The 25,983-nt window shown below is 38.9% G+C and overlaps 2 protein-coding genes across 3 annotated transcripts in view; both read right to left on the reverse strand.

Annotated features, from left to right (window-relative positions):
* Positions 1 to 15,018, reverse strand: part of Rrn3 (RRN3 homolog, RNA polymerase I transcription factor) — a 40,842-nt gene extending 25,824 nt beyond the window's left edge. Inside the window, exons 1-8 of one of the 2 annotated variants that reach the window (XM_023704687.1) lie at positions 14,869 to 15,018; positions 12,792 to 12,846; positions 11,956 to 12,012; positions 5,424 to 5,513; positions 5,207 to 5,336; positions 4,176 to 4,235; positions 3,778 to 3,841; positions 2,866 to 2,935 (exon numbers count right to left, since the gene is read on the reverse strand). In XM_023704687.1, the coding sequence (XP_023560455.1) occupies positions 2,866 to 2,935; positions 3,778 to 3,841; positions 4,176 to 4,235; positions 5,207 to 5,336; positions 5,424 to 5,513; positions 11,956 to 12,012; positions 12,792 to 12,846; positions 14,869 to 14,957 (615 nt within the window). In that variant the 5' untranslated portion in view covers positions 14,958 to 15,018. Of the gene's footprint in view, positions 1 to 2,865; positions 2,936 to 3,777; positions 3,842 to 4,175; positions 4,236 to 5,206; positions 5,337 to 5,423; positions 5,514 to 11,955; positions 12,013 to 12,791; positions 12,898 to 14,868 lie in introns of both variants that reach the window. The other variant, XM_004644499.2, reaches the window with a different exon arrangement.
* A 7,654-nt stretch (positions 15,019 to 22,672) lies between these two features.
* LOC111813568 overlaps positions 22,673 to 25,983 on the reverse strand; it is a 7,213-nt gene continuing 3,902 nt past the window's right edge. Inside the window, exon 2 of the mRNA XM_023704663.1 lies at positions 22,673 to 22,899. The gene's annotated coding sequence lies outside the window, so the exon portion shown is untranslated. The remainder of the gene's footprint in view (positions 22,900 to 25,983) is intronic.

A 25,983-nucleotide genomic window follows, 5' to 3' on the forward strand; every position in this document is an offset into this window, starting at 1 on the left:
GGATTGAACTCAGACCCTTGCTTATTCTACTCAGCCATCTCCCCAGCCCCAAAAAGGGCCATTATCCATTAATACATCATGTCCAAAAAACACAGGTCTACGCTAGGTGTGTTGGCATACACCTGTAATCCCAGTATTTGGGAGGATGAAGCAGGAATATCACAGTTCAAGGCCAGCCTGGGCTACAAAATGACTTCAAGATCAGCCTAGAATCATGGAACAGGAGTCATCTTAAAACAAAAACAAAACAATACAGCCCTAGGCAACCTTGTGTTGTTTCTATTAATTTTTATATTCTAGACATTTCATATAATAATTTCTTGTAGTTTTGATGTCTAGTTCACTGATGGTTAATGATGTTGAAATTTTCATGTGCTTATTTTGGAAAAATGTCTACTTAGATCCTTTGCCCATTTTAATTGGGTTATTTGTTCTTATTGAGTTTTAAGAGTTTTCACAGATAGTTCTTTATCAGCCATATGATTTGCAAATATTTTCTTCAAATTTTATTTGCAAATATTTCTCAAGAATATTTGAGATATCTTTTCATGTTTTGAAGGTATCTAGGAAGCACAGTAGTATTTAAGTCCAATTAATCCGTTTGACTGCTTGTGCACTGTTATATCTAGAATTACTGCCTAATTTAATCATGAAAACTTAACACCTATATTTTCTTCTAAGAGTTTTACTGAGCTTTTACATTTAATTCCATCCATTTTAATTTTTGAGATAGGATCTTGCTGAGTCACCACACCCAACTCTTCCATCCATTTTTTAGTTCATCTTTGTATACAGAAACTCATACACTTATTTGGCAGTACTCGGGTCAGAACTAAGGGCTTCACAAATGCCAAGCATGACTATAAATGCATCAACTCAGGAGGCTGAGACAGGAGGATGCAATTTCAATGTCAGCATGGAAAAGTTAGTGAGACCCTATCTCAAGCTAAAAATTAAGAGCTAGGCATGTACCTCAATGGTAGATAGCCCCTGCATTCAAACCCCAGTACTACAAACAAAAAGAAACAAAAGATTTATATGTAATTTTATTTTTTGTAGATGGGGATGGAATCTAGGATGCACACATGCTAGGCAAGCACTCTACCTGTAAACCAAATCCCAGCTCATTACTGAATTTGTATACTGACCTTACATCATATGTCCATGCTGAATTTATTTAGTCTAATTGGTTTTCTGTGGATTTCTCATGGTAACCTGTAAAACTACGTCATCTGCTAGCGTTTCATTTTTTCCTTTATGTGTGGATACTTTTAAAATTGTTTTATTGCATAAAACCCCTGGCTAGACAGTTGGCAAGAGGAGATATTTAATGACATGTGCTTGTAGACCCAGTTACTCAGCAGGCTGAAGCCCAAGGATATTCTAGTTTAAGACCAGTTTTTTAAAGCAATTTTTTTTTTTTCTTTTTGAGAGAGGGTTTCTCAAGAGGCCTTTTTTTTTTTCTTTTCTTTTTTGATCTTTTTGACACATGGTCTCACTATGCCATTTAGGCTGGTCTCGAGCTTGCAACTGTTTGTTTCTTGTGCCTCAGCCTCCCAAATGGTGGGTTTAGAGGGATGTGCCACAATGCCTGGCTTTAGGCTGGTCTTAAACTCACAACATAGCCCAGAATGGTCTCAAATTTAAGTGATCCTCCTGCCTCAGGTTCCAGAGTGCTGGGATTAAAAGTGTGTACCACCATGCCCAGCCAAGGCATGTTGATAACATAGTAAGACCTCATTTTAGAAACAATATGCAGATACCCTTGCTTTGTTTTGGGAGAAAGATTTTTGTCTTATACCACTTGAGTATGTTACTCTGTAGGTGCTTCACAGGTGTCTTTTATCAGCAAAATTCCCTTGTACTTTTGTTCTGAAAGGATTTTAAAAGTACGAGTCAAACACTTTTTTGTATCTATTGAAGTGATCATGTGGACTTTGCCCTTCATTCTATTGACACAGTGTATGTTCATTAATTTTTTTTTTTTTTTGCGGAACCAGGGATTGAAGTCAGGCCCTTGTGCTTGCCAGGGAAGCACTTACTCCACTGAGCCATCTCCCTATCCCCTTATGTTCATTAATTTTTAGGCACTAAATTAACTTTACATTGTTAATATCTAAGTTAGTCAAGGTGCTTGATTCTTTTTTTGTTTTTAAGGTGCATGATTCTTTTCATATGTTGAGATTCAGTCTTAGTTCAGATTTTTGCCTCTATTTTCATAAGGAATACACTGATTTATAATATTCCACTTGAAGCATACTACCACAAACATAACTGGAAGTTATTTCTTAATATATTATATATGTAATACCTTATATAGAGATGTATGTTTAGGAGGTAAACATTATTAGATATTGAAAACTACAAAGATAATACAAATATTGCACAAAAACTTAAGCAAAATTTATACCAGGATCAAATTTCATGTTCAAATAACACATTTATAATTAGCAGTATATAAATGGCTATCTTCTAGCAATTCTTATCTAGGTAAGCATTAAGCCTCTAAAGATATTTCCGAAGTGAACTCTGATCATGACATAAACATATCAATGAAAGAAAAATGAAGCACTGGGGATCCCCAGGAGTCATTTGCTAGGAATGCAATTGGGAGTCAATTTTTTTTTTTCTTTCTGAGACAGGGTCTCACCATTAGTTCATGCTGGCCTCAAACTCAAAGCAACCTTCCTACTTCAGCCTCCTGAGAGCTGGAGTTATAGGCATACACAACATTCCTGGTTGCAATCAAATTCTTAACCTTAAGTTAAAAATCTAAAAAATAACTTTTCAAAAAAAGACTAAGACCATTTGAAAAGAAATCACAAGCCAATTATTTCCATTATCTCCCCCATGAAAATTTCTTACCAATGTTCTTTCTGATTTTCTAACAAACGGAAACTTTTCTACCAGTATTGGCATAAGAAACCATGGTGTCCTATTAAAAAAAAAAAAAAAAATCTGTATTAACTGGATTTTCTAGGAAGATACTGTTTCCATTCTCAGAGTAAACATGGATATAGGAGGCAAAGCAAAATCTCTATGACAACCAGCTAAAAGTTAAATTTATAATCAGAGAAAGCCAAAAACAGTTCAGAGGAAAACAAGCTTTATTAGCTATAATACCAATAACAAATCAAAGGGGGGGGGAATCTTCCACAAAAATTTAACAGAACTATAGTTTAAAAGCATTTCTCATACCTATATGATTTTTAAAAAGGGGAGAAATCACCAACTTGGATTTTTTTTAAGTTAACAAATCTGCAGAGGGAACTAGAAGCTCACCCAACATGTCTGTTTAAGAAAAAAGCCAAATTGTAACTACTATATAAAACTGGGGAATTTATCTACATATAAATTCAAAGCAATGGGGGCCTGGCCCTAGCTCAGTTCTTTAAGTGGCTGCTTCCACAAAGCTGTCAGCCTCAGGTTGCTGTAGTTTGATCCCCAAAACTCCAGCCAGCCAAACCTGCCCTGAAGGCATTTGGAGAAAAAAAAAAAAAAATTCAAAGCAATTAAAGATAATGAACAGAAAACAAGCAGCACTTTTTTTGCTAACGCCCTGATGTTTCATCAATACAATGCTAACATACAACCTAAGTTTTGACACTATCAACATTTTATAATTATCTACTAATAAATGCGAATTGTTATTGTAGTGCTAAAGACTTAACCTAGGGCTTTGCATATGTTAAGCAAACACTCTATCACTAAGCAATACTCCCAACCTAATTAAAATTCTAAGAAATACACAATTCAAAATAACAAAAATATACTCACGATGGGACATATCTTGCTATTATTTGCAAGGCTCTGTGACATGTGTCAAAATTTGCAGGAAGATCTAGAAGGAGAAAGTTCAGAGTATAAACATAGAAGCAAAACCGAAAACTGAAAAATGTTTGAAGCTAAGAACACCTGCTAACCAAAATAATAATTTCTCAGAGAAATAATTTGAAGTTTTTTCTCCATAACTATCAAAGAAGACAAAATAGACTGATTATATTAGTAACACATTTATTACAACTGTACCTTTAATGCTAATTATACCATATAAACCCCACCAAAAATTATCATTTGTTGACATTTACTTATTAAAATAGGTACCAGTACATTTTATTATTCAGCATATATTCTCTAGACACAGGAAACCCTTCTATGCTTTCTTTTATACTTACTATCATCTTCATCATCAGAATCTGAAACATCTATGTCACCTTCCTTAATGATCACGCGGGCTTTTAGAGAGAAAAAAAAATTATGTTATTCTTCTGGACAATGAACAAATATACAAAAACAAGCTGTTTTTTAATAGTCCAAACTCAGTACCATTGAGTGTATTCCTGGGGACTAGGGGTATATAACATGGTAAGTTTTTAAACAGATATAAGTTCCTAGATAAGCTCTAAGACTATCAGAGGCTCAATAAAGCAATTGACAGGGGTGGGACATATAGCTTAGTGGCACAGTGCCTGCCCAGCAAGCCTAAGGTCCTGAGTTTCATAACTGGTATTAAAAAAAAAAAGAAAAAGAAATAAAAAGCAAATTACAGTCCACCAAAAATTAACAATAAATTTAAATCGCCTATAAATTAATCGAGATACTTCCTTAGGGGACCACAAATGTCTGCCAGAATGCCAACATGCATCCCCAGAATCTTTCATGTAACAAAATCTCCAAATTAAAAAAGAAATTTAAAATACAAAAAACCAAAAACACCATATGCATGTCCACTTCTTCCTGCCTGTGACATCCTATGCTGCCTTAGCACTCTGCCAGCAAGGTGGCCGTTACCAGGCATGGTCCTTTGACTAGGGACCAGAAAAATGAGCAGAACACACTACTTTTCTTTATAACAAGAAAACGAAGGGCCGGCGATATAGCTCAGTGGACTAAGCGCTTGCTTAGGGAAGCGCAGGGGCCAAGGTTCAATCCCTGGCACCACATGCCATGCTGGACCTACCCCAGGCACACTGAGCTGGCAATGGAGTCTGGGCATGGTGGTGCATGCCTGTAATCCCAGTACTAGGGAGGCAGATATCAGGAGGATCACCAGGAGCCCGAGTGAGACCTTGTCCCCCCCCCCCCCCCCCCCCCGCAAAACAAACAAAAAAAAAAACCTTAAAAAGAAAAGGAGGTGGAAGGGGAGAAAAGGGGGAGAGATAGAGATAAAGGAGAAAAACAAACAAGTCAAACAGTAACCACTTACGAGGTATAAAATGAGAAGCAATCATGCTGAGACACGGCCTCAGGAAGACAGTCTGTGCTGACACTAGATTACCAAGAAAAGCCAAATACTCTTCCACCACTGTTTGACTTCTGTTCAACCAAGGCAATCTCTAGAATTGGAAGGAGAGGAACATTATATTGATACAAACTATTTTCAAAGTACTGAACCTCCTACTAGTCACAAACAGTGAACTTACCAACAGAATGCTGATAAGCTGCTCAAAATCTTTTGTCAAGTACGTGATAGAAGAGCGGAATTCTAGCAGCCAATTAATGATCTGGTCATCCTTAAATAAAGAAAAGTACTTTCAAAATTACAAAATTACAAATCCTCTGAGGTAACAGAAAATAATGTATCTGTCATAATGGCACGTGTCAATAATACCAGGCACTTGGGAGACTGAGGCAGAAGGATCACAAATTCAAGGCTAGTTTGGGCAATTTAGCAAACTGTTTTAAAATTAAAAAAAAAAAAAAAAAACAAACCCTAAGTCAGGCCTAGGAACACTTATACAATCTCAGCCCTTGGGAGTTCAAGGCCAGCCAGATTAAGGTCAGCCTGAACTACAAGGCAAAAAACTGTCTCAAAAAAAAAAGAAAAGAAAAAAAAAACATTTAAAAAGTTACAGCACTGCCTCACTGATAGATCACCTGCCTTGTCTTATACACTTCAAGGTCAGGAAAACATCCCGAGCAATACTCATATGATAATAATAATTATGCTGATAAAATTAGGTGGGAAACAACAAATTTGGAATTATATAAAAATTGAGGGTGCCAGGGAGATAACTCAGCAGTCTAACTGCCTGCCTGACAAGCTCAAGGACCCAGGTTAAATCTCCGGTACCGTGTGTACCAAATAAATCTTAAAAAAAAAAACAACCTAAAAATAAAAAATTGAGTACCGAACAAAAATGTCATCAACTTTCCTGTTTTAAAGAAAGGTAACCTAGTTAATACAAGACTTGTTTGTTTGGTACTAGGGATTAAACTTGAAGCCTTCAACACTGCGCTAAATCCCCAACCCTTTATTTTGAGACAGGGTCTCACTAAATTGATGAACTGCCCAGATTTGCCCTGAGGATCCTCCTGCCTCAGCTTCTCAAGTGTTAAGACCACAGGCATGCATCACCAAACTCATCTGACAGCTGAATTTTTTTAAACATATTTAGTATGGGGTCTATAGGATCTCACTATGTAGACTGGACTCACAGTGATCCTCCAGTTCTCAGCCTGGGATTTCAGGTGCCACGCCCAGTCTCAACTGTCCTCTCTAACCAGGCACTTTAGTCTGCTGAGCTATCTGGCTGGCCTACCTGAGCTTTTTTAAACTGCAGAATTTTAACATATTCAAACACCAGGGTAGGCCTGGTGTCACATGCCTGTAAACCTAGCATTAGGAAGACTAAGGTAGGAAGACTGCTCCAAGTTCAAGCCTTGAGTTCAAGGCCAGCCTATAACAAATAACAGGACCCTGTAATGTTATTAGAAAAAAGAAAAAAAAAGTTCACAAAGGAGCCTTAACTGTTTTCTCTATATTCACACTGATGAACCAGTGTTATCAACAAATAAGTTTTTCTCAACCCAACCTGCAGCTGGTTCAAACATATTCAGATGTGTTTACGTAAGTAATGGTTCTAAGGTAGAATATGGAGCTCAATTGTAGTTTGCCTAGAGTTCACAAGGCCCTGCGTTTGATCTCTAATAACATAAAATATCATTACTGTTTCTATTATACCATGAAATTTTTGATAAGATTACTGCTGTAAAACTTTTAAGTGCCAAGAGTGTTAAGGTTTGTGTATAGGTGTCCCCCCAAAGCCTTCTGCAGTCATGGGGAGGCTTCCGGAGCTTGTGGTTGATTATTGTGGGTGTGGATGCTGTACCTGCCCTGGGGCAGGTAATTTGCATTACAAAGTAAGGTGGGAAGAGAAGCTAGCCGCTTGAGCTGCTGCTACCTCTCCCTTGCTGACTCCATGAAAGGTTGCTTTCCCCTTGTGCCCTGGGCCTTGGAGCCAGCTGAATATGGACTGACATCTCCAGTTACTGTGAGCTAAATAAACCCTTCCTTCCCTCATTTTGAGTGTCAGGTATTTGTCCAAGCACCGAGGGGAGAGTAACTAAGAGAATGAGATAAACTTCCTTTTTAAAAAGAGATGTATAATTTTTGTCAGAACTGTAAAGTGAAAATTCTTTTGGGGTTGGTTATAGGGATCAAATCTAGAGCATTGTGACACAAACTACACCTCAGCCCATGCAAAGACATCATTTATATTCATGCATATATGCAACACAGAGAAAAAAATTACAGGAAAAGTGTCAATTTGTAAAAGAAAACAATTAATGCCTGGTAAGGCCTAACAGGGGAAAGAGCCTAAGTAGAAGCAATTCAGTGTCATACCTACACTCAAAACTCAAAGAGATACTTTAGTGAGAACATACCAACTTGAGGCATAGTGTTTACTTTTTATCTCTTTTGGCTTTCTTTTTTGAGACTGTGTTTTAAAAGAGACCTTCAGCTGACTATGTAGCCCAATCTGGCCTTGAACTTGCAGTGAGCAGCCTCCAGAGAACTAGAATTACATACAGTATTGGAATTACATGCAGGAGCCACCACACCTGGTATATCCTTTTCTAATCCTAAATACTGTCAGATAATTATTCTCATTTTACAGAAGAACAACCTATAGAGGGATTTGCTCTAATGGTGTTTGTAAATAGGATATCATGTCCACATCTTATACAGCAATTAACCCCTACGAAGAATGTATGCAATGTGTTAATTATTGAAACTGTCCTACCAATTTGGTTTGAAACTTTTGCATTGCTATTTGTTTCTCAATAAAATTATGGAAAAAAAAAAAAAAAAGGACAACCTAGATTAAGAGAGACTACTTAACTTACCGAACTAAGACACAAAGGGGCCAGGTTCAGTGCTATATTCCTTTCCAACCAGGATCAGTGCTGTATTACACCTACTCTTCACAATGCCTTGTTCCATGTAGAGAAGAGCTGCCACTTTTCCCCCACCTTCAGCCAGCTAACTGTTTAGTGTTTTCTCTGTGCTATCTACAGGCTTCCACAGGCTTGACTATTTTCTAATAACACTCCATGTAACATAGTAAGAAAATAGAATAATTCACAACTCTTTTGCACTATGTTAACTGCATAATGCCCAAAGCCATTAAGAATGACACTGATATAATGGCACACACCTACACCAGCACTATGGGAGGCTGAAGCACTAGGCTAGATAATTTAGCAGGACCCTGTCTCAAAATAAAATGAGTAAGAGACAGATGCAAAGACCCTAGACTCAATCCCTAGGGCCACAAAAAGGGAAGGCAAGGGGGAGATAACATTAATGGCAGCTCACTGAGACTAAGGCACAAATACCTGTTTTAGTCACAAATAACGATACGTAAAATATATCTGATTCCTTTTCCACTTAAAAAAGAGGTGTAAGGGCTGGGGGAAAAAAAAGCAATCAATAATGAAAACCAAAAAGTAAAACAATCATAGACTTTGGTACATTAGTAATGAACTGTTATTAACTTCATTTAATACTCTGAAGCAGAGACACACCCAGTATTGTTATGTCAAGAATCTGTTGCCATAAAATATGCCCAAGAAATTGGTCTTTGTACTGGAAAGAAGGTGAGAGTCAGAGACAGCTTTAAAGAGGAAGTGATACCTCAACTTTCTTTAAATAGTAACTATGTTTTGGGCCGGCCAGATAGCTCAGCGGACTAATGTGCCCGCTTAGGCACAGTGCATGGCTGGAGTATGATCACTGATGTGCTGTGCTGCTGCTGCTCCTGCCCTGCTGAAATGGTGATTGCGACAGATTGTGGTGATGCCTGCCTATAATCCCAGTGCTTAGAAGGCTGGTAACAGGAGGATCACTAGGAGTTTGGTCTATGTAGTGAGACCCTGTACTAAAACACATTAAAAAAAAAAAAAATAGGATAGATATATAGCTACTTTCTCTTAGTTCAATGAGATTTGTACTAATAGGGTTTAGACAAGAGATCATGTCTGCATCTTATACTCTGAATAACTACTATGAAGACAACAATATGCAATGTATTAATTATTGTAACTGTCCTACTAACTTATTTTGAAATTATTTCATTGCTATTTCTTTCTCATCAAAAATAAAAAATAACACCCCCCAAAAAACAAAAGAAAAAAAACCCATAAAAATAAATAGTAATTATTTTCTAGGGATTACATTCCTTACAGAGGTAAAAGCACTGTGTTTGAAAACACAAAGTAGCTCAGTTCACCTACAGCAGCAGTGGCCAACCCATGGCACATGTGCTATTGTAATTTTGTTTTAAGGCAAAAGACATTAATATACAAGTTATTTTTTTAAGCTAAAATCTTACACTCAAGTTTAATTGCAGTGTTGGCACTCTGCGCTAAGTAAGTGGGTTTTGGGCTGCAGTTTAAGCACTCAGTCTCTAAAAGGTTCACCATTACTGGCCTAGAGTAAATGCTAAGTAATCCAACAGATAAATCTTGGGAGCAGAGAAGATAGGTCAGAGAAGACCTTGTGAGCCAGACACTTATCAGCTGCGAGTTCAATCCCCGGTTGGGGGTGGGGGGCGGAGAATGATCAGCTGCGACACATGCCTATAATCCTAACACCTAGGGGGCTAAGGCAGGAGGATCACTGTGAGTTCAAGGCTAGCCTAATCTACATGGTGAGTTCAAGGCCAGGCTAAGCTACATAGTGAGCTCAAGACTAGACTGAACTAAACAGCAAAACCCTGTCTTAAAGAAAAAGTGGCAAATTGAGGTAATGAAGTATCTTTATTATTGAGAATGAAGATAGAAAATATGTTGTAAGCTACACTAAAAAGTTGACCATTCTTTCACAGGCATGAAGTTATTTTAGTAAGAGAAGGACATTACTAGAATTGTGTTCTAGTGAGATAAATTAGGCTGTAGTTTGGGGATAAATCTGGAGGAAGGGCATAGAGGACAGAACCTAGAAACCACCATAGAGTTACCACAAGAATCTAGACAAAAGAGCATTAGTGAAACAGATTTTTTTTTTCCTCAAAGGATTTGGTGAATAGGTATGGGGATGAAAAGTCCAGAAAAACTCAAAGGCTTCTAATTAAAGAACTGGATAAACAGAGTTAAATGGATACAACTTGAGACCATAATCATAAGTAAATTAAATCAGACTCTCATGTGCAAATATTAGGGCCAGAGAGATAGCTCAGTAGAATAAGCACTTGCGTGGCAAGCCCAAGGTCCTGAGTTCAATCCCTGGTACTGCAAAAAAAGGGAAAAAAACCCAAAAGTGCAAATATTGCATTGCCTCCCTAGTGTAAGAAACTAAAAGAGTAAGAGCCAAAATGTACAATAAATATTATGAAAAGAAACTGCTCAAAAGAAATGGGATTGAAGAAGAAAAAAATACACACACACACACACACACACACACACACACACACGAGAGCTAAGATTATACTAATTTCTATTAGCTCATTGAAAAGGTTTTTGCTTATATTGTTTGATCAAGTTTTCCTACCTGTATCTGGTAATCTGAGCAACTACTTTGAAGATAATATGCAATGTATTAAATATTTTAACATCATTTTGAAATTTTGTATCTTTCTTTAATAAAAAGAATCGAAGACAATAGTTAAACATAAAAGGAGGCTGTAGGGGAGTGGATTTAGGAGAGAAAAAATGTGTTTGATTTGCTAATTTGGAGCACCTGTGACAATTCACATTTACCAGGAAGTGAAGAACAAGTTTGGAGCCATGAGAAATGAGCTACAGATTTTTATAGACAGAGAAGTTTGGACACCCAATCAACACTAAATTTAAAAACTTAGAAAAGAGAACAAATAGATATAAATGATCAGGAGTCAAGAGGATCATAAATACTACAGGGGAGGTGGTTAAAAAGTAGCTGGCCAGTAGATCCACTGATAGAATTGGCATGAGGCAGTTTTGGATTTTTTTGGCTTTTGTGTTTCTGTGTTTTAGTCAGGACTGAACCCAGGGCCTTTGCACTAAGTATATTCCCAGCCTTTTTTTATTTTCTTATTTTGAGACAGCCTCACTAAATTACCCAAGCTGACCTTAAACTTGCAATTCTTCCCATGCAGCTGGGTTTACAGACATGGATCACTGCACCTGGTTGTATGGATACCTAGAATCCCAGCAATTGGAAGGGTGAGTTAGGATTGCTGAGCTACATAGTAAGCTTAAGGCCTGCCTGAACTGCACAATAAAGGGGGGTGGGGGGGGGGAGACAAAAGAAATGAAGACATGTACATAATCAACAAAAAGTAACAATAATTACAAAGTTCTTACTTTGGGTCAGAGGTATTCTAAGTGATTCTGGTACATGAACTCATTGAATTTACTTTAAAAATATTTCCATATTTACTTAAAACTTTTCTTTTAAATCATGTTAAAAAAAAAAAAAAAGAAAACTTCCATTGCTTTATTTGTTTTACAGCACCTCTATCATCTATCCAATGCCAGCAGCACCCCTCCCTCCCAGTCGTGACAACAAAAATAGCCACTGCCAACTAACCCCAAATAAGTAAAACTGTTCCTGGGTGAAAAAATCACTGGGTTAAAGTCAGACACCATGAGAAAGCAAGCTCTGAAGGACAGAACAGGACCAAATGTGTAAATAATGCCTGTATAAAGTGTTAATAACTGCTTTGCTACCTGTCAAACAAAAAAAATTACCTTTATATCTGGATCCGATAGCTGGTTCTTTAACAATTCAAAGTCATTTGTTTCACCCTGAACAAGAAGGGGGAGAGGTTAAATTATGTTCGCTGTGGTTTCCTATACAATATCAACAGCAAGACTTTTCTTTTTGGAGACAAGACCTTACTCAATTCAGGCTGAGTTCACTGTGTAGTCCAGGATAGCCTTGAGTGTGTAGTGACTCTCCTGCCTCAGCCTCTTGATTGCTGAATGGCAGGCCTTGTAATTATACCTTAACATCTAATGAAATTGCAGAAGGAACCTTGTAACTTTCACATATCCTCTGTAATTATCAAATCGTGACTATAAATATTTTAAATTTATATGATAAGGGGGAGTTGGGGGGAAAATGCCATTCACATTAGCTATAGTTATGCACTTACATTTAAATCTAGTAATATTTTCCCCCCACAGCAGTACTGGGGATCAAACTCAAGACTTCAAAAAGAACTACATCCCCAGCTTGTTTTTAATGTTCTACCACACCTGACTTCAACTCATTTCCTTATGTATACTAGTCTATCTGTCCTTCTTTCCATGCTCCACCACTGAGCTACACCCCCAATTCCTAGACTCATCTTTTTTATTTATTTATTTTGTGTAGAACCAGGGATTGAACTCAGACCCTTGCACTTGCCAGGTAAGCACTTATTCTACTGAGCCATCTCCCCGGCCCCTCCTAGACTCATCTTTAATTTTTTTTTTTTTTTTTGTGGAACCGGGGATTGAACTCAGGTCCCTGCGCTTGCCAAGGAAGCACTTATTCCACTGAGCCATTTCCTCGGCCCCTTGCTTTACATGTTATCTCTTACCTTTTTGTATTTCCGCAAGACTTCTGTCACAGTTCCACCAAACCGAACAGTTTTTCTTGGAGGAGAACCGAAGAAATCATTCTTTAATGCAAAGACATCTGAAACTCTATAGAACCAAGATTACCAAGCCATTACATCCTTGACAGTGAATAATATATCTAGGGTTGGGGATGTAGGTCACTAATATAGCGCTTGACAAGAATACAAGAGGCCATGGGTTCAATAATCAGAATCACAGAATAAAAGAACATTTATTGAACCAGGTCATTCAGTAAGACTACAAGGCATGACAAAAATATATAGGTAAATGTTTAAATTTAAAAAAAAAAAAAATTACCATTAGGACAACTTGCCATGAGCTCCCTGCAAAATACCCGTGCTTTAACAATTATCCCATCATTCTTACCAATTTCTGAAGCAGTTCTGGAGATTGTCTTTTGTTTTTCTGAGATGTGATTTAAAACAATATAGTGATTGCTACTGTTGAGTAACATAAAACAAAAAGGCAGTAGCAATTGCCTTTGGTGTGTCCTCATCCACTTTTTTCACTGAAGTCAGAATGACCATAAGGTAGGTGCTTTGAATTGACTGATGATATAGAGACAGTCTCAACAGCAGAACTAAAGGCAAAGACTTTCCAGACTGCTTCAGAAGTGGCAGGAACAGTGGGATAAATGTGTTCAAAGCAAGGGCGAGTGTTTTGAGGGTACTGAGAGCAATATGCATTTTCTTTTTTAAACAGGGTCTCACTTTGTAGTTCAGGCTTCCCTTAAACTATGTAGCCCAGGATGGCCTAGAACTCAGAGATCCTCCCACTTCAGACTCCTGGGTGCTGAGACTTCAAGAATCCTCCACAGCCCAGTGGTGATGTATCTTTTACTATAATAAACTTTCTATATTTAAATATTCACCAGTTTTCAACCTCACTATGCATGCATGCTATAGTTTCCTAAATGGTCTCCCTGTTATTCCTCAATAGTCTATTCATTCCCCCCAGTAATCCATTCTCCACTCAGTAAAAGTAGTTTTCCAGATGCACTTAGAAAAACCCCCCAAGTTTCTACATTAATCATACAAAGTCTTACATCTGGTCGCTGCCTACCTCCTCTCTGACTTCATCTCCAACCACTTGTTTTACTAAAAGCAGTGTCCTTTGTGTTTGCAAACCTGTCAATCTGGTTCCCATTTCACTTACTCTTCATACTACCATAAGCAATCCTCTCCGATCTACACCAGGTTAGATTCTTACCCACATTCAAGCTGAAGCTTAAATATCAGGACCTCCCCACCAGAAATCTACAGTACCCATCCTCTCCTCTACCCCTTCATTATCCTGTTGTATTGTATTTCTTCACAGCACTTTCAACTACCTAAGACTATCTCATTGGTGTATTTATTAGCCAATTTACTATCTCTCTCTCACACGAACACTGTAAGCTCTGTTGAGAAAAAGGTCAGTCTCTGGACAGACCTCTACTCCCCCTGTCTCTGTCAGAGAACGCACTTAATGGAGAATTGTGAACATTATACTATGTGGTTTACAAGATCTGCTTTTATTTAAACACAGGTCAGTGAAGAAAAGGCAGCATAGTCGGGACAATGAAAGTTAAACTCCCAATTATTTCATGGGAGTTAGAAAATCTAAAAATTAAGCATGATAAAGGCTACTGAATTAAATACGTGCGTAGAAAAGAAATTTCGAAACAATTTTAGGTCTTGCATCTGTCATCAATGACACCACTGGGCTGACCAATTCGTGGTCTAAAAAAATCCCTTCCCAATCTAGACGGAGAAGCGGAAGGAAAGAGGAAAGAAGCACAAGGCAATGCCCAGGCCTGGGTCCCTGTGAGGGATCCAGAGCGGTGGATGGCTAAGAGACTGGAATGGATAACAGATGTATTTACGCTCATTTCCTTTACCCACGTAGGAGGAACCGGCTCACGCTCGCGAACTGAGACCCGTGCTGCTACCACACACAAGGCAAGAGCTTTTATCCCACATGCTCTGTCCCAGACGCTCAAGTCTGTTCTTCCTACTCCAGTCCCACACTCTCACACGAAAGAAGTCCGAATTTTACCCTGTCCCTGAGGCGCCCAACGCCGCTACCGTAGGTGCTGAAGCGGGTGCATCCGGGGGTAACCGCGTGCGAAGCAGCGAGGCTGCCATCCCGCGGGAGACGCCAGCCAGCTCGGCCTGGCCCAGGAAATCGTGCTCCTTCCAGCTCCCGCCCCTGCTCCGGAACTCGCCCTCGCGAGGCGCGGCCTTCAGCCAATCAGGGTCCGCACAGGGGCAGCGTCTATGGTCGTGGGCTAGAGCGCCACGCCAGCCGTCCCCGCCCCTCCCCGCCGGAGGCCCCTCCTTCGCCGGGGACGACTTGCCCCGCCCCGTGCGCTGCCCCTCCCGCACGACCGAGAAGGGCTAAATGTTGTTGAGGATTCCGTGATTATCAGTGTGTTGTGTTGCGTTGTGTCGTGTTTGTTTTGTTTCCCCAGCACTTGAGATTGAACCCAGGGCCTGCGCGGGGAGCTACACTCCCACCGTTTCAGGAAATGCCTAATTTTCACCGGCGAAGCACTACCTCTCAGAGCCCTGGAAGGACAGTTGTGCGCCCCCAAACCCTCTGAGTACTGGGTTTTGGGGAGTCAAGCCACCCTGAAACAAATAGAAGGAACAAGAGTCTTTTTTCTTCTCTGTTTTAAAATTTTTTTGAGATGGTCTCTCCCTGTAATTCAGGCTGGCCTTGAACTCGTTAAGAAATAGGGGCTGTCCAACTCACAGTGATCCCTGACTTCATTCTCTCAAATTTAGGGGTTAAAGGCCTGCTTCCCCCTGTCCCCGCCCTCACCGTATTTTTTGTTTTGGTACCAGGAATCAAACTCAGGATCTTGCCCTTGCCAGGCAGGCTTTGTGCCACTGAGCTATATCCCTGGTAAGACCATATTTTTAACAGAAGTTCTCACAGAGAAACAAGATCCCAGCTCAGCTGTGTGATCCAGAGCCTGGGGTCTGTACCACTGTTTATGTTTAAGAACACCAAAGATAATCTTACCCTCTCGGAAATGCTGTACACTCCCAGAGATTTACCCAGAAGCCTCAGGGTGTGGAGAAAAATCAGAGGGCTTATCCTTTAAACATAATTTTCTCATCTGACTCCCACCTAAGGATTGAAGCTGGGGCCTGGTGCATGCCAGGCAAGTGCTTTACCACTGAAATCCAAACATAAATTGGTAAAGTAATAAATCAGCCAGACCACCAAAACAACGATTTTCCAGGCAAAGGGAGCAACAAAGGCCAAAGCTTGAAAACTGCCATTCCCCTTAGTTCTTTCTTTCAGACAAGGTCTCATTATGTAGTTCAGGTTGGCCTTGAACTCTCTGTATCCCAGGCTGACCTTGAATTCGCAGCAGTCCCTCTGCCTCAGCCTCAGTCGTGCTGGGGTTACAAATGGACGCCACCACACCCCGCCCCTTAGTACTTAAGGCCAAATGAACTTTTGGAAACATAGAGAACTATTAATACATAACCTAATGCAGCAACTTGTGGAATATAAATTCCTGCCTGGCCAGCACAAGGTCCTGAGTTCGATCCTCATTTATATGGCATAGCTCTGTGGTACAACAGTGTGACGTCAGCAACTTCCTGCTGTCTCCGTTTGGTACCACTGTCTACAGTGCTTGTGGAACGTTGGGCAGTAATCAGTGTCTCAAAAGCAAAGTAAATAATTGCACTATAGCTCACAAGGGAGCTTTAAAATGGCTTTTTTTTTTTTTTGCAATAATCTCTCCTTTCACCCCAACAAAGAAAAATAAATAAATACAATCCATAGGTATGATTCATATCAGAAGTGTAACTAAACTGATAAATAATTCAATAATTACACTTTAGTCTTTCATTGTAAAAGTTGAACTTATCCAAAAGAATTTTTTTTTTGTGAATACCTTGTGATTTAAGAAACAGTGCTATGAACTATCAGTGATGCATGCTTGTAATCCCAGTTACTCTGGAGATTGAGGCAGAAAGATCCCAAATCTAAGGTAAACCTGGGCAGATTAGTGGGACCCTGTCTCAAAATAAAAAGGACTAGGCATTGTAACTAAGTACAAAGCCCCACGTTTAATCCTCAACTTGCAGAGAAGGGAGGCAGGACAGGATGGAAAACCTGTGTGCTCCTCCCAGACCCCAAACTAGCAAAAATTATTAGTAACCAGCCTAAGATCGTATACCTAATTAGCAGCAGAGGCTAGACTAAAACATAAAAGAACTGAGTTTAAATTTTCTTTCCACCAAATCAGGTTATATTACATTATATATATAAACTAATTATTAACTAATTATATTATATATAAACCAATATTTTCTTATTTTCATTTTCCCTTGGTGGGGCGGCAATAGTGGGAATCATTCCTAGCTCTTATCCCCTAAAGGGCAGGTAACCTGGATGGAATTTATTTATTTATTTTTATCTTTTTCATTTATGTATTTGGTACAGGTCTCACTATGTAGCTTGGACTCATGGTGATCCTCCTGTTTTGAACTTCCGCAGGGCTGGGATTAAAGGTGTATACCACCATGCCCAGACTTAGTCACTAGATCAGGTCGCCCAGGGGTGGGGCTGTTTGGCATGCAGGACTAGGGACTGAACCCTGGTCCCTGTGCTTGCCAAAGCAAGGATTAGTCCACTAAGCTATCTTGCTGGCCCAACCTGGATGAAATTTAGAGGTCAGCTTCGTTGGTTAAAGTCCTCCTCCACTGTATTACTTCCTTCTGCTCGCTGTGCTATGAACTGTTTCTCCTCTGCCATGCCTTACTGTGGTGCCACCCTGCACTGGAGCCAATCCCATGGACTGAAAGCTCTAGAAACTGCAACAATCCTTCCCTCCTCTAATTCCAAGTAGAGGGTATCTTGTCTCAACAAGGAGAAAAGTAAGACAGTTACTTAAGAACATCTCTTAGTGTGGGTATGATGATGCATGTTTATAATCCCAGCACTCAGGAGGCTGAGGTAGGAGGACAGCTGAGAGTTCAAGGATATCCTGGGCTATGTAGTGAGTTCAAGGCCAACCTGGACTACATAGTGAGACCCTGTCTCCAAAAGAAAAAAAAAATTCTTAGATAAATACAACCAACATGTTCATCAATAGGAAACAGGATCTACAAAATATATGTTAAGTGGAAAAAGAAAGATGCTTCGTGGTATACAGAGATCCATGCAGGGACCAGGGAGATGGCTCAGTAGAATAAGCGCTTCCCTGGCAAGCGTGAGGGCCTGAGTTCAATCCCCAGTTCCATTAAAAAAAAAATCCATGCAAATATGTGAGCACTTTGTATATCTCCAAATAGTGTAAATTTTATATTTACACTGGACTATGATACTATGTTGCCCTAGCTGACCTTCAGTTTGAGATTCTTTTGCCTCAGCATCCTAAATAGCTGGGACTACACCCAGCTTCATTTAATGCTTATATGAACAAAAGGACTGACACAAATATAATATGATTTAGTGTGTGCCTATTTCTAGAACTATTCTTTTCTGAAGAATAGAAGTAGGGTTGTAGGGATATTTCACTTTCTGTCATTTACACATTTAATTTTCTATTTTTTTGTCATGCTAGAAATTGAATCCAAAAAAAAAGGGAAAGAAATTGAATCCAAAATCTTGTACATTCTAGGTAAGGGCTCTTGTTGGACTCATTTGGTCTTTTAGTGTGCCTTGGGGAGAAATGGCAGCAGGAATGAGGAAAAGATAAACAAGAAGACAAGATCTGGGCCAGGTGGTGACCTGTAGCCTGATTGGCAAATGAACACCCCCCCCATAACAGTAAGGTTGTTTATTTAATACCTTTGCAAAGTTAGTACCATGTAACACAAGGTTTCCCAGTGACTAATAGCTGACATCAACCAGGCAGGATGGATGCTTTTCTCAGGACTGAGGCAGCTTGGCAGCTTTAGACGGCACTAGGCACTGAGGCCTTAGTCCTGCTTGCACACATGATCAATTTCCAGCTTGAGCAGCTCCCAACAGGTTCTATCATTTTTTGAGTACTGCAGATGGAACCCTGGGCTTCATGTGCTCTACTACTGAACTATCTCTCTTACCCCTGATATTTGTGCAGCCTATAAAAATGTTCCTCTTAAAATTTGGAAAAACATAAATCAGACAGGCTTGTTTTCAGAATATATTAACATCTCTTCATGTGTTCATAAGACTAAAGGAATTTTTCTTTTTTTTTGCAGGGTAACTAGTTTCTACTTCTAGTTATACTACAGGTTCATTAACCAGTTTTTTAAAACTAATCAGTTTTTAAGAATCACTATTTACCAAAGATAAAAATTCAGGTTTACTAGTACAATGGATTAGCCATTATATAATAAAAAGCTTTTCTATAGGTTCATGTAAATACTCTCTACAATGTTCTTTGTTCTACAGTACATTTAATTGACTCTTCTCTGGGTTCTTAACTGTACTTCTACAATTATTAAAACAACTGCTTACCTGGTACCATATATCTTAAAAAGAAATTTATATCAGCATATAAATTGCTGACTTAGTCCATGATAGATAATGCTCTGTTGTTGAATTTCACCATCATCCCTGTCATTATGATAAGCTTATTTAACTTATCATAATGTTCTTCCAATTGTGTCCCCTCATCCAAACATCTGTAATACATGAAGCCTTCAAGCTTGGGTTCACTTATTTATTTTTTTGAGACATGATCTCTCTATGCAGTTCAGGCTGTCCTTGACCTCACTAGTGTGTAACCCAGTGCTGGGATTACAGGCATGTGGTATCATGTTCAGATAGGAGTTAACTTTTTTTATAAAAACAGCTATAATTTTTGGAAATGCCGATCCAAAGTGTTGTACTCAGAGCACGATATTCCAGAATAGTGGCAGCCTAGAGAATTTGTTTCTCACAATTGGGTACTGAGTGTTTAGCTATTCAGTCCCTTGCCCCTACAGCCAAGAAAGAGGGAAGTCTGGCTACTACTACAACTGGCAGCACTGTGGCACTGGTTTTAGATGCATGCAGAATGGAAGAGTTGTGGGGTCAGTAAGGCTCCCACCCAGATTTCAGAAGAGCTAGGAGGCTAAGCAGTGAACCCCTGAAAGAGCAGAGTGAGCTTGTGAGTGTAAAGCCAATGGTGCAGTGGAAATGTAAGTTTGGAGAAGCTAGGAATATGGATCATCTGAGAAAAACTGCAAGGAGGGAGCAGAGTCTGCCCAGAGAGAGACCATGGGAACTACCACCACCACCACTGGAAGTTCTATAGAGGCCAAGCCACCACCCAACCCTATTAGAGTTTACATCTTGCCACAGATTCCCTTGGATGCTGCACATGGAAGTATTGGACTTAATGTTTACCTTGCTGGATTTTGGAATTGCTTTGGTCCCATTCCTTTGTATCTCATTTGTAATGTTTAGAATGGAAATATCCATTTTGTGCCACTGAATTTTTTTTTTGTCGGAACTGGGGATTGAACTCAGGCCCTTGCACTTGCCGGGCAAGCGCTTATTCTAGTGAGCTATTTCCCCAGCCCCCAATGAATATTGTATATGCCTTTCTTTTCATTTGTGCAGAGGCTCATAGCTAACAGTTTTCCTTCAGTCTCCAAGAAAGACTTGGAACTCTGCTGAAACTGTTAAGATTTTGGCAACTCTTAGAGATGGACCAAATGCCTTTTGCATAAAGGGGTGTACATGAGTCTTTGGAGAGTTAGGAGGGGAAAGATGTAGTTTGTTCCTAGATGTCCACCCAAAGGCTCATGTGGTCATTGGGTGGGGCAGGCTTTTCACAGGTAGCTGAATCTAAAGTTTGTGACTGATTCATGGTCCAATGCTGGGATTAAGGGTGTGAGTACTATAGCCACCCTAGGGTAGGTAGATCAGATACAATATGAAGAAAAGTATTGGAGGCCAGACCCCAAAAAGGCTTGACCTTGCAGAAGAAGCTGATAAGGAAATAAAATGTGGCAACGTGTCTAGCTTCCTTGACCCGCAGTTTGGGCAAGAGGCCCAATAGCAGATTCAGTGTTCTGGAATGTGCAGTCTTCTGTTTATCAGCTTGGCCCTGGGAAACTATTCTGGCCCAAGAAAAACAAGAAGGCTTAGAGTTAACTAGGACAAATGTTGGGCACAGGATCAAGATTTTCTGTATATAAAGTTTGAAGCAAAATAAACTCATTGCTGGAACACCATCCAGACCTCCTGATCTTGTCTGTCTGTCTTTCTGTCTTTCTGTCTTTCTGTCTTTCTGTCTTTCTGTCTTTTCTTTTCTTTTCTTTTCTTTTTTCTTTTCTTTTCTTTTCTTTTCTTTTTTCTTTTCTCTTCTCTTCTCTTCTCTTCTTTCTTTCTTTCTTTCTTTCTTTCTTTCTTTCTTTCTTTCTTTCTTTCTTTTCTGTCCTCCCTCTCTACCCTGATCCCCTCTGCAAGGGCTGCCCTGCCACCTCCCAGGAAAGAAACTTATCTCTTTCCTTTTGCTTGTTGTTTTTGATGTTTTCCAGCACTACAAATGCAACCCAACTGTGAGCTAAATAAACCTTTCTTCCCTTTAACTTTAGGTTTCGGGTATTTTTGTCTCAGCAGTGAGAAAAAAGTAACCACGACAGTGGTACATACCTATAATCCTAGCACTTGGGAGGCTGAGGCAGGAGGATCACAATGAGTTCAAGGTCAGCCTGGACTGCATAGTGAATTCAAGGCCAGCCTGAGCTACATAGTGAGACCCTATCTGAAAAACAAAGTGCAATCAGAGTATAGATCAAAGGTTGAGCACTTAGCATGCTGTTGACCCAAGGTTTTATTCCCATTATTGCAAAAATGACTTTTCTTTTTTTATTTTTGAGATAGGTCTCACTATGCAGCTCAGGCTGGCCTAGAACTCAGTGATCTTTCTGCCTTAGCCTCCTGAGTCCTGGAATTATAGGTGTGCACCTCCATGCTCAGGTGGCATTGTAAAAATAAATTAAAATATAATATACAACAAATCAGATTTTAAATCCTTGGGAAAAACAGGAGTCTCCAAAGTTGTAAGCATACATACCTACTACAAAGTATAGCATATTATACCACATTGAATATATAAAAGCTGTGATTGTGAATACAAGGAATTTCACTTTCCCATGTCAACTTCTGTAGAAATTTTACATATGTCCATGTTAACTCACTGTGTGAGACATCATTTTCTATTAAGAGAGTTGGAATGCTTCCACACTAAGTTTACTTTTATAATAAATTTATTTTACTTGGAAGCAACCCAGATGCCCATCAACTGAGGATTGGATAAAGATGATGTGATATTTTTACACAATAGATTGTTCAGCTATATAAAAAAAGTATATATCTGAGGCTTTTATTTGTAAATGGATGCAACTAGACACCATACTCTTAAGTGAAATAAATCAGATTTACATGTGCAAACAGTATTGTTTCCTTAGGGTAAGAACCTGAAAGAGTAAATAAAATCTGAAGGGTAAAATAGATACTGGGAAAAGGGAATGAACCTGTTCAAAAGGAAGGAATTACTGAGTTGAGAAGGACAGGAAAAGGAGTAGGGGACAGAGACATATTTATGTGTGTAAGCAAGATGGTTTGGATAATTGTACTGTGGATTTCTGCTGGTCTGTGGAAAAGAGCAGTTAACGCTTAATTTTTTTTTTTAATCTTCTTTTTCCATTTTCTCTTAATTCTTTTTTCTTTCTTTGAATTTTGCGTGTATATATCTGGTAGTCTGAACAACTAATTTGAAGACAACACTATGTAATACAACAAATACTCAAATTCATATTTTGTTCAGTGAAATTCTGTATCATTTGTAATATTTTCTGTTTTAATAATATTTTTCCTCTCTTTAAAAATAAAAAATAAATTTATTTTAAAACAAAATTTATTTGGAAAGGCAGTTTATTATGGCTTAATATTCTGGCAATAAATATTATCAGAAGATAGAAAAATGTCCAACATTTTAACAGGTATACTCAGCATAGGCAGTCTAATGAGTCTTGGTTTGAGTTCAATCAGGACTCCAGAGGGAAGTTTCCAAAATGTGACTAAGTATTTGTGCTTTTATAAAGTTGGCGGTTAAATCTGTAGAAATACTGGTGAGTTCTGGAAAGAAAAAAGCAATTTTTATTTGAGATTTTTATTTGTACCACACTTAGCTTAAAGCAATTTTCTTTTATGATTATTGTAGATTTATTTATAAAGATGATAGTCTAGAATGGAACAAAAAGTTAAGAAGTTGCTGATACTCATTTTCTCTCTGCCAGTAAAATTTTAGAAAAGTTAACCATAGATTGATATGAAGCTTAAATTATAATTAAGCTTGAGAAGATTTGTTAATCACTTGAATTTTGAAGGAAATATTATCATGTATACCTTATAGTACACTTTGATTATATATCTATTCCAGCTCTTCTATTTGTGTGACTTTGGAAAAGTTAATTTTTCAGTGTCAAATTTGTCTTTGAAGGGAGATAACAATGGTGCCCAACTCTGAGTGTTGTCACGACTGCCTATAAATCATTTAGTGCCATGTGTAGTATATAATAAACATCTGATAGACATTACTGCCTTATGTATGTGTGTTGATTCAAAAATCATAGAAATTGAGGACAAAGAATGGATGAAACAAAAATAAAATTAATCATCATCTATGGGAGAAGACACCATTACTAAGAGGAATGGAGTCACTGGAAGGTCAAACTAAGATTGTTTTTTAAACTTGGGTTCTTGGTAATGGTGGAAACTATATTCAGGGCCTTCAAAGAGCTACACCCTCAGATCTTTTTATTTACTTCTTCTTCTTTTTTTTTTTTTTTTGGAGACAGGGTGTCACTAAGTCACTAAGCTGCCCAGGCTGGGTTTGAACTTGTGATCCTTCTGCATCAGTCTCTTGAGAACTGAAAATGCAGGTGTGTACCACCACATCTGGCTTAAAGTAGTTTTCTTTTATGATTATTGTAGATCAGAATTTGTGAACCTTACAATATTCACAACTTAGGTCAATACTATTCTGTTTTGTGGGAATTGTCTTATGCATTTTTAGTGTGCTCAGCAACCTCTTGGGCTTCTACCTGAAGTATCCCTCCCCAGCCCAATGTTTTGCAGTTCTATATACTCTCGGTGTGACCCTCAATGACCAACCTAAGGTGCAAGTTCTAAGCCTAGCACTCCCAGAGCCTTTCTCCCTGGCCAGTGGGCTTCCCTGGACCTGGGCATCATGTACACCAGGGACCCTGTCGGTACATGCTAGGTACCAAAAGGTGTATTCTCAGTCTGAGAGTAAGAGGCTCAATAAAACTCCTCTTATTAAGACAGCAAACCAAACTGAGATAGCTAGGTATTGTGGGTGTGAGTGGGACTGAGTGAAATAGTGCTAGTGGAGGTCTGCTTCTTGGTGTCTCCTTTCCTTTGGGCCAATTTCTTTGGTTAGATGAATGACTACAGATGATACCACTAGAGTCAAAGAAACTGTTACAGCCTACTCCAAGCAAATAAGGCAGATCAGGGCAGTTTTCTCTTTTGTTATATAAATAGTCACATAATATTCTCAATTCTTCTTGATCCACAAAGCCCAAGATATTTATTGTCATGTCTCTTAAAAAAAATGGATTCCTGATTTAAATAGGCACTTACCACTAAATATAGACAAATGTGTTGAGTGCTTTGTGTTTATTTTTTTTCCTTTTTTGGGATTATACACCATCTTTATGGATAAAGAAGTTATATAGTAGAAAATAAACATTTGAAAATACTTTGCAAAATGAGTACCTCTTGTTCCTATACTTGGTTTAGGAACTGTTACTAAAACATCTAAAAGGTCAATTTTCAATTTCTTACTTAATAAGAGAGACTTTAGTAATTAATTTCTATTTGTGGCCTACTGCCTGCTTAGAAACCTTCAAAGATTTCCCAAATGCTCATAGGATTAATGGCACTCCCTGGAAAGATCCTTTACTATGTAGGCCCAGTTAACTCCCTGAATTCACAGACAGTCTGTATTCCTTTCTGTCTGTAGCCTCCGAGTCTCAATCACCTGTGACTAGCATCAGGCTATTCCTTCCCAGATGTATTCTCAAGAAGACATAGGCTATAGACCAGCAGGGAGGAGCCTATGGCACAAGTGCCACAGTGGACACAAAGGGTCCTCCTCTCTGTTAGTCTGTGAGCCAAGTCACCTCAGTATCACAGGTTTAAACATTCAGGTTTAACTGCAGTGTTGGCACTTTGTGATAAATGAGTGGGTCACAGTTTGGGCACTTGGTCTCTAAAAAGTTCCCCATCACCACTATAGACTATTAAATTGTTCCATGGGTACTTTTTCCTTCATGTGGACTGTTATTCCCCATCTTCTTCACCCAGTGGGCACTTACTTTAAGATCTGAATCAAACATCATCCACCCAGCCCACACTTGTATTCCTAAACCAAAAGTAAGTACTGTACTACAATGTGGTAGGTATTCCTGTGTCTGCCTGTCCTGATAGAGAATGAGTGCAAGGAATGCAGGGACTTCATATTTGGATCTTAGTCTCCACTAGGGAGTGCCTAATATAATCTAGTATAATGCCTGCCACTTGCTAGAATTCAATAAATAACTGGTCAATTAATTCTGTGAAGGGTACCATGTGGCTCTTCCTGTCAAAAAGATAATTCTTCTGGTCTGCTGAAGAATCTATTCCTCCTTCCTTGGCAAAAATTCTGTCCTCTTTAGTTATCCTTTTAGAGAATAAAGACTACAATGCTTTATTTTTTTACAATGTTTTCTGATGACAAAATGCGCATCTTTTTGTTGTTGTTCATGTTAATGTTATTCCTGGCACTTAGTAAGTGTTCAAGTCTAAGAATTGTATGGAGAATTATTTGAATCATATAAATTACCTAAAGAATAGGGTTAAGGGGGATGACATGTAACAATAACACTGGAATTAGGGTTTGTTAGTGTTTTACTTTCCACCTCTCTTTTTGGTGCTGGGAATTGAACCTCAGGTTTTGAGCAATCTAGGTATGCCACTAAGGCATGCTCCCTCTGAACATTTTCTACTTTTCAAAATTGAAAAAACACTGAGTAACTGAATATTTTTCATGTTAGAATATAAATGTTCTGGGGGGCCAGGGAGATGGCTCAGTGGAATAAGCGCTTCCCTGGCAAGCACAAAGGCCTGAGTTCAATCCCTGGTTCCACCAAAAAA

Source organism: Octodon degus, unplaced genomic scaffold (genome assembly GCF_000260255.1).
Source record: "Octodon degus isolate 3935 unplaced genomic scaffold, OctDeg1.0 scaffold00200, whole genome shotgun sequence".
In the NCBI taxonomy this organism is placed as follows: domain Eukaryota; kingdom Metazoa; phylum Chordata; class Mammalia; order Rodentia; family Octodontidae; genus Octodon; species Octodon degus.